The sequence below is a fragment of the Meleagris gallopavo genome, chromosome 8 (assembly GCF_905368555.1).
Source record: "Meleagris gallopavo chromosome 8, MGAL_WU_HG_1.1, whole genome shotgun sequence".
NCBI classification, from domain to species: Eukaryota; Metazoa; Chordata; class Aves; order Galliformes; family Phasianidae; genus Meleagris; species Meleagris gallopavo.
In genome coordinates this window covers 30810373-30819546 of record NC_139411.1, presented here as the reverse complement: position 1 = coordinate 30819546, position 9174 = coordinate 30810373, and the positions used below count along the sequence as shown (strand labels likewise).

General features: G+C 36.3%; 1 protein-coding gene across 1 annotated transcript in view; it reads right to left on the bottom strand.

Annotated features, from left to right (window-relative positions):
* Positions 1 to 533: 533 nt before the first annotated feature.
* Positions 534 to 9174, bottom strand: part of ACADSB (acyl-CoA dehydrogenase short/branched chain) — a 15687-nt gene continuing 7046 nt past the window's right edge. Inside the window, exons 6-11 of the mRNA XM_010714868.3 lie at positions 8865 to 8990; positions 8394 to 8486; positions 6683 to 6772; positions 4859 to 4996; positions 4202 to 4301; positions 534 to 3684 (exon numbers count right to left, since the gene is read on the bottom strand). Of these exons, the coding sequence (XP_010713170.1) occupies positions 3614 to 3684; positions 4202 to 4301; positions 4859 to 4996; positions 6683 to 6772; positions 8394 to 8486; positions 8865 to 8990 (618 nt within the window). The 3' untranslated portion in view covers positions 534 to 3613. The remainder of the gene's footprint in view (positions 3685 to 4201; positions 4302 to 4858; positions 4997 to 6682; positions 6773 to 8393; positions 8487 to 8864; positions 8991 to 9174) is intronic.

Genomic DNA, 9174 nt, shown 5'->3' with positions numbered 1-9174 from the left:
TTCTTGTCAAATGCTCTGCAACCTCTACATTTCAGCATAACAAACTGAAAGTTCTTTTGGAATCGTGCAGCACATCTTCACCTGCCTCATCAGCTCTCACTTGATTTGCGCCTCCTCCAACAGTTTGCACAGTGATAGCATAACAGGTAAATATTCATGAAGTATTTCTGGCAGCTGTTAGCCACTCTTACATTATTCTCTTTGGAGAACATTTATCACATTGGTACAGTGAAAACATTCTGGGGCCAAGGAAAAATGTTTCTTCAGTTTTCATGTATTCAATAAGCCCAAGGAAGTCAGACAGCTGCTTCTGAACCGGACTGTGTTTCAAATCTAGTTTATTGTGGTATGGAGAACTTGAAATAGGTCTCTCACCAAAAGATTTCCAAATGGAAAAGTAATATCATGTTAATTAGAAAATTCTTTACATAGTGAAAAGCTCCTGTGGAACAATTACTCTGTATTTCACATCATCCTTTTCTAACACAATCTTCACATAGGGAAAAGAAAACACGCAAGAAAGAACAACAGCATCAGAAACATCATATAAAAGGTTATATTTGAGTATTTTCCAGATAACAATTAAACCTTTCTGTGGATACCTGCGTCAGCTTTATCACAAACCAGAGTAACATGAAAGAAATACAACAGAAGATATATTCATTCTGTCTCGGTACAAAAATTGCAATTTAAAAATTTAAATGACAGATTACTAGAGAACCATCAGCTGATACACAAGATTAGCATTGTATCTAGTCAGATATATCAAATTCAGGCACTTTTTAATGCATTCTCAGCAAAGGTTTTTTCTTCTAACCAGTCCAGATGCAGCATTTGAGCACTGAAGATGTTGTTCCAAGGTAATAGACTACACTGATTGAAATGACTAAGGACATATATAGGAAACTCACTAATATAAATACATATTGTGCATGAAGCAGCTTTAAGTCCTACTCTCATCACAGAAAGCCTTGTAACATTCACCATGCCAGCTCTGCTGCCCCAACACCTACTGGTCCAACCATCATTAACAGTTCTATGCTTAACGGTGCCAAGTGCAAAAGTGCAACTTATGACAATCCATACTCACATGTCCAAACTCAACAGGGGTGGGGGCTACAGGCAGCTCTTAACAGCTCCTGGACAACAGAGCACACCCTATTACTAAACTAACAACTGCATTAATGCAGCCATGGAAGCAGGCTTAAGAGGATCAAACAAACTCTTCCCAGAGTAAATGGCCAAAACAGCCAATGCTGACACAGTCATGTGTGCCCTTTTTAAGGAAAAATGGAATCTGGGAAGAAACCCGGTGATTAAAGTTTACTTGTGCGCATATTCCTCCACAAAATTTTGTAGACAGAAATAAAATGCATTCATTTTGTTCAAAAGAAAGAATTCGGACAGTGTATGGAACGGAGAGACATGAAATACTCACAGTCATAATACCAGCTAAAAGACTGACTTTGCCTTTCTAAGAAGAACTGTTGTGTTGCTAATGAAGCTGTCCAGGTTGTTTTTTTTTTTGAAGTACAACAGCCAAGTTCAGACTGCAAGAAGTCACATTATTATGAGTTTTTTTTCTTTTTTTTTTTCCTTTCCTATTTTAAATAGACACCTGACACAGTTCTACACAGAGACAGTCCTTTTACATGAGACTGAATATCCAGCCCTAAGCAGTCCTTCAAGGAGCTCTGCACTTTCCTTAATAAAGGGTTTGCTTTTAGCACTATATTAAGCCAGTTAAGGACCATCACTCACTTTGTAGCCTCACACAAATCTAAAGAAGCCAAGCTAAGATATTGCCTTGCACTATAAGACCCATTAAACAGTACGGATCAAAACCTGATCTCTGCTGATACTCGTGTTAGCAAAGCAGGCTGGAGCAGCTGAGGACAGCCTCTCACATTAGCACATTGCATCACAGCAATCAAGGACACTCAAGTATTTATAGTAAGATTACAATCAGCGTAGTCTCACAGATGCCTATTTTGAGCAGAGTAACTGCTGTTAGTCATTGTAGTGTTCATAGTCTTAACTGTAGTCTAGAATCTGAAAGAAAGTCCGCAAACAACCTGAAATGTATTTTAACAATAAGAAGGAAACTTTCAGGAATTCTTTTGAACAAACTCACATGGAAAGTGCTTTTTTATTTGGCATAATTATCACATTAGTTCTTTGCCTGTCAACAAGGCAAAGAGGACATGTGGGGAAAGTCACTCACTCATATAGTTACTTCCCTTTGAGGCTGAAAGCAAGTGTAAGAACTGATGCTTTCCTTCTTGCTTGTTTCTCTGCTTAAGGCACTGCAGTGTGCATGTCAAAACATACCTACTGAGGGCCCTTTTCCATAGTTGGCCAGAAAATTCTCTGGGAGTCTCAGACTAGAACTTTCTAAACTCCACTCAACATTACACATAAGTGACTAGGAAGCTTTAAAAATGAGATCCTTCTAAGTTGGCCAAAACAGAAAACCAATCTTTCCCTACCCAAAACACTTGAAACAAATTGCCAGTTACAGCAATTATATGATTATATAAATTTTTAGTCTCTTGACTCTTAGTTAATTAGTTCTCCAACACTGAAGAGTCCTCAGAAGTAAATGAAATGTCTAATTTTAAAGTAAACAGAGAGGGACAAAACAACAAATACATCAAGAAAATTACCTCCCTCTCTCCACAGTGAAGATAACTGTCTCTTAGTGGTTGCAGAGAAACCACTAACTTCCATGATTTTTTTTCCTTCCACATATCAATAATCCCTTCCTAACTCTCAGGAAGGTTCTGAGGACTGAAGTTGGTAACACACACTGAACATGGAAAGGCTGCTGTGAGGTACTATCACAGCATTCCTATTAGCTAGCTTATACCTCTGTCCTTCTGAAGAACCAGTAGAGCTTTTTAACCCCATTTCACAAAGATTTCAACTCCAACTTTTATAAAAGGATATCTATAAATAGCCTCTTAGATTTAAACCCTTAACATCTGTGAATGCTGGAAAGGGAGGTAGACATTATCCACCTTTCAATACTACAGACTGGGGCTGGAAGGGCTTAATTACCAAGATATACTTAAGAACACACTAAAGGCTGCAAAAAAAAAAAAAAAAAAAAGTTACTTCAATTACAGCAGCTCCACAGACATCAATCCCCAAAAGAGGAAAACCATCCCTTTTACCTATTTCCAAGCAGCTCTCCTCATACCCCATGCTAAAAAAAGGCATAAAGAACAAACTGAAGCGTTACACCGTGCAACAGTTGGGCTGCACACGAAGAGACTTTTCCCACAGGCAGCTTAACAGAAGCTTTTACATCAGGCAACTTAGACATTTCTTTTGTTTCAGTTTGAAATCTTGAAGTTCAGACACATTGCATGTATAATCAAAAGCAACAAAATTTCAGCTAAGAGATGCTTTCAACTCAAGATTTAGCATGATTTAAACATTCACTGTCCTGACATGTGGAATTCACCGTTTTCCTTGTGATTTTGTCTCTGATGATGTATTCTTATTTATGATATCACTTTTGATTTTGTATAAACACAAAAAAACCTGTAATTAGTGATTAACGCTCAGTGAAGTTGTTTCTGATAACGGTCACAAAGTTCTTAAACTTTCAGTACTCCTGTGCTAAGCTTTTTGCAATGGTGCTCAACTGGATATTTGAAGTTCCTTCATATATTGTACCTGAAATCAGAACAGAAAAAGTTAGGAGACAATAAAATCATGGTGAGTACATCAAGAGATCAAGATATTATCCTAACAGTCCAGCTAGAACGCTTATGATTATAAAGAGAAGCTTTACTAAACAAGTTCTAGAATTAATATTCATGTAGATGTTCATATCTTACCCGTGACAACCAAAATGCTTTTCTTTTGGTACAACAGAACGACAAGAAATTTCCATGAAAACCAATTCTTAGATAACCAATAAAAAGCTAACCACCAACATAAGATGTCAGCAACTGGTAGCAATGTCAAACCCTTAGGTTCAGGGGTCACACTGGTATACAAGGAAACCTTCGTAAAATTCTACATACATTCAGCTTTTTAATCCAAAGAACTACATACAAAGATACATTTTAATCAGCGTTGATTACAGTTCTCAGGGAAAAAAATCTCTTAAAAATTAGCCAGTCATTCATGTCTATAGTATAATAATATCAATGCCACAAAAAACATTTGTTTAGAGGCCAATACTCACCTATTTTGCAATCACGGTAGTACTTTTCTATTGGGTAATTCTTTGTGAAGCCAACACCACCCATCCATTCAATACATTTACTGGTTGTTAGCGTTGCAACCTATGAAAAGAGTTTCACTGTTACTATTTCAGGATTCAACATCTTGTAGGCAATGCTACACTTTATAGTCATTAAAAGTGAAGACAAAATATTCTAGTTACTATTGTAATTACTAAGTGGAAAAATGACAGATTGATGTTTTTGTATTCATTTTATGCAAGTTATTTTACACATTAACATTCTTCCACATCAGAGAACATCAAGAATTCACTATTACTGCAATGGTTCATATGACACCCTATGAAACAGACTAGGGAAAATATGCAAAACAGCAATTAAAGAGAAACAAGCAATGCAGTTCTGAATCACATTAAGCATCACAGTTGTGGACCAGCTAAGTTGAACCATTTATTTCTCCAGCCACAAAAAGAATCCTGAGAGAATGAAATCTCCCTAGATAAGTCAAAATACAAATTCACTTTCTCTTCTAATGACAGAATATAGAAATACAGCTACAGATTTCACAGCAAAACATGACTTAACAATTGCATGTTCAGTAATGGAAGAAACTTTCAAACAGCAGTGAAATAAACATTAAACTGAAAACTGTACATTACCTCTGCAGCATAGTATTTGGCCATGCTGGCCTCCTTTATGAATGGCTTTCCTGTTTCTGCAAGACGGGCTGCATTGTAGGTCAACAGCCTTGCAGCCTCCAACTGTGTGGCCACCTGAGCTATCTGATGCTGCATTGCCTGCAACAAGCATGTCACAAGTCAGACAGAACTAATATTTAGTACTCATGTGAAATTTCTAGCAAGAATCCCTTTCTCTCCATAGAAGGACATATCTACACTCAAAAATAAAATAAAAAAGTAATCCAGATGGACCAGTAATTCCGCATGGCTCTGCATTTGTGACAACAAATTCGAGAAATCTCTGAGCCACTGAAGTCCTTTTAGGAATTGCACTCCCTCCTCTCTTCTTCTTGGATTCAGAAGTACAGGGGAACTTCTTGCCAGACTGGAAAAAGTCAACTATTTGAACCCATGAATACCAAAAAAATCTCAGCCAAATGGCAACATTCTGCTCAGCAGTGCAGTGACAAGAGTTGGTCAAAGTGCTATATTTACTTGGCAGCCAACTATTGAGAATAGTTGTACATCAACATCATCTAGTTCTCCCATGAAGTTTAACTGAAAAAGACATGAAAAAAACTTCTTAGATATAAATGGAGAACTACTAATGCAACAACTACCTTTTCCCATGCACAATATCCATGAGACAAAAACTATGGGTGGCTTAGAAAGGAGTATAGAGGATGTGAGTGATGAATGGATTCAACAGGATGGAAAATGGTGATGGAATTCACCTCTAAATGGCAGGTATTAAAGAAGAATAGGATTACAGAAAGAGATACAAACATTATGATGATTGAAAATGAATATTTAATAGTCTAACTTGCACCTAAAACACAATGAAATCTTTCATCTTATTAGAACATTAACACTGCTCCTTAAAATTTGCAGAAACCAGGTCAAAATAACAGAATAATTTGGCAATTATGAAATTCAATTTCCCATTTGAAAGACACAGTTCCAATAATTTTCTAAATATCTCTGGGTGCTTCCTAAAATTTGTACAAATTACCAGTAGCATTAATGTTCCTTCCCTTCAGCTGAGATGTAGGTTTCTTTTAACAAGAAAATTACTACAGTAATTACAATTATACATCTTTCTTATTAAACTATACATCATTTTTGTAACAAAGAGCCTTTCAGTTTAAGATACAGATATTATCAGGAAAACTAGATGTCTTTATACAACACAGGAAATAGAATAATTCAATCAGTTTTCCTCATCTTTCTACGTTTTCCAATGTCTCCAGGAATAGGCCTTCCCCTCCACCTCATGCGAGTGTATAAAAACTGGGATGTGCTCAACATACTGTGAGATTAAAATCAGAGTGTATTTTTCAAGGCAGTGAATATAATAGCAAGCCAAACGAGTTGCAACACTACTGTTTTAAAATTATGAATGATTTACATGCCATTTGAAAAAAACAACACTGAATTGATACATTTCCCAGGGAGGTGGTTGAGTCACCATCCCTGGATGTGTTTAAAAACCATTTGGATGTGGTGCTCAGGGATGTGATTTAGTGGAGGGTTGTTAGAGTTAGGGTAGTACGGTTAGGTTGTGGTTGGACTCTATTTTTAAGGTCTCTTCCAACCTGAGCAATTCTGTGATTCTGTGATTTCAAATGGTAGATGAATGCTTGCCTGAAATTCTTCTGAAAATTTCTTCTGAAGTATGGAGGAGTTATGGCAGAAGATCAAGAACAAATTATGAAAATCAGGTAACTCGTTTTATGAGCTTTATCTACTATGATCACTGCTACTGTCTTGGAGAAAACCTTTCATGAGCCTGTTAACAAGTACCTGGAAATCAAATACGCGTTTCCCAAACTGGACTCTCTCCTTTGTGTATGGAACTGCATGGTCAAAACACCCCTGTGCCAGTCCTAACATCTGTAAAAAAACAAAAACCAAGGCATATATTCAGTACAAATTAGCTAGCAAATGCACCTTACAGAGATAAGAGCAGAGAGTCTTCTGGTCAGTGAGTTCACCTCTGTAAGAAGCCTGGTGTTTAGGAGAAAAAATTTTCTTCGTACCTAATGATTGCTAAAACAAATCAAAATATTATGAAGGTTCTATATAGAATCTGAAAAGACAGTTTTACAGTTACTCAGATTTCAGTACTTTGCTCATTAGCTGCACTGGCATATTTATTGTTGTCTTGAATAAACTCATGTGAATGAACTAAGTATATCAGCTTCAACACCTCTAATAATATACACAGCTACCTTGCACTAAAACTGTCTGAAACTGTTTTCACAGCCATAATTATATTTTTTACATGATTTTAATTATCTTATAAACCCACCACACTGCAAAACTAAATTCAATACTACAGGGCTTTAACACTGCTCTTCTTGTTCATTCAAGTGTATTTCTCACCATTTACCAAAAAAGTAGTAACTGAGATATAAGAACTACCTGACCTTAACTTTTAATTAGGCTATAAGTGTAACTTGAAGTAATTAAGTTAAATTCTAGACCATGTATTTTACTGCCAGAGCATCTATATTATTTATATCTCTGGGAATAGCAGGGCCCATGGCTCTCGTTTTTAAATGCCATATGTGGCCAAGTTTAATCACAGATGATTTTTAGAAATGATGGAAAAACCAATGCATTTAGCAACACAGTATACTGCCATGTGAAAAGTCTGAGTTTTAGAAGGACCACTACTCCTGGTGTGATTACTCAGAGGTCTGTCTGCAAGGTGGAGGAAAACAGAGGATCAGCAGTACAGATGCATCGCACCCTACACAACATAACTACATCCACAACAAAATCCCAAGAAAACATTACTTATTAGGAAGTAAATTCAAAAATACAGAAAAAAATTTGTCATAAGCTGTTTTATTATAAGGCTGTATCTGATTTCCACTGAAATCACCAGCAATCTGAGATCCAAAGTGAGTTTACAACAAAACGCAGCACTTGGAAAAACCTCCAAGATGAGGAAAATGATTTCTTGAAGATGCCATTAAGATACAATTTTCCAACACAACACTGAACTAGGACATTTCTGCTACAAAAAAACATCATACTCATTTCAAAAGTAAGTTAACTATTAACAAAACTGCTACTGAGGAAACATTAGTTAGCCTAAGGTCACATCTGGCAATCCCATCCAATCACGATGAGAAACATTAATATCATACATTTCAGTATATTATATTATCCAGAGATCTAGTCTTCAAAAAATAAATTTACACAATGAGAGACAAAAGTGTTGAACTATTTCTGAAGCTGTAAGTTAACCACCAAAGACAAGCTAATTGGTATTTAATGTGTTTAAATGCATTGCTTATGTCACAGAAAAGATTTAATTATTTGCAGTTGTTTCAGTATATTGCTGTAATTTAGACACAGGGACAGTGACATCTAGTGGCAATACAGTTTTTAATAAAGTGTCTCCTCAATTGTTTATCTTTACTAGTCACCAACACTTTGTGAAGTTCAATGCAAATTCAGAGTTATATCATGGCTGCATTCAGCATTACACAGTGTTACCCACCTGTGCAGCAATCCCTATTCTGCCACCATTCAGCATTCCAATTGCATACTTGTAGCCCTGTCCAATTTGCCCAAGGATGTTTGTCTCAGGAACCTAAGGAATAAAATCACTCAGTTATTTGAGTTCCATTCTGCTTTGCAACTGCTAGAAGTCTTCACAGGTGAATCATTGTACACTTTGTTTAATTTGCCCTGTAAAGGAGGGCATAAAACATAAACCAACCATCTGCATATTAGAAGATCCGATCAGAACATTCTCTGATTATAAATTCAATTAGGAAAAACAGTATCAAAATTCAGAACTTAAAACTCAATCCTCCTGAATATTTCTGAGAAATAGGGATGACAGTAACAAGCAATGAAGGGGAAAAAGGGTGAAAAAAAATGGAAATGTAGTCAATGTTCTTTCCTTGTGTGATCAAGCTCAAACCATACACAAATCATGCTTCAATAGCTAAACAGCCTACAATACCTTAACATTTTCAAATGTTACTGGGCAAGTAGACGATGCTCTGATTCCAAGCTTGTCCTCCTTCTTGCCTACATGTAGTCCCTCTGTGTCACGATCTACTATGAAGCATGTAATTCCTTTGTATCCCTAGGACAAATTAAAAAAAAAATAAAAAAAATCAGTAACTGTTCTTTTATGCTAGTACTACCAAATGCTTATATAAGTGTCACATTCCAATGCTGACGTTTTATACCTGCTTCATATGTTACTAAATAAGATGCTGGCATTGTCATCTGCTCCCCATATCTACTAATTATAGCTCAACACAGGC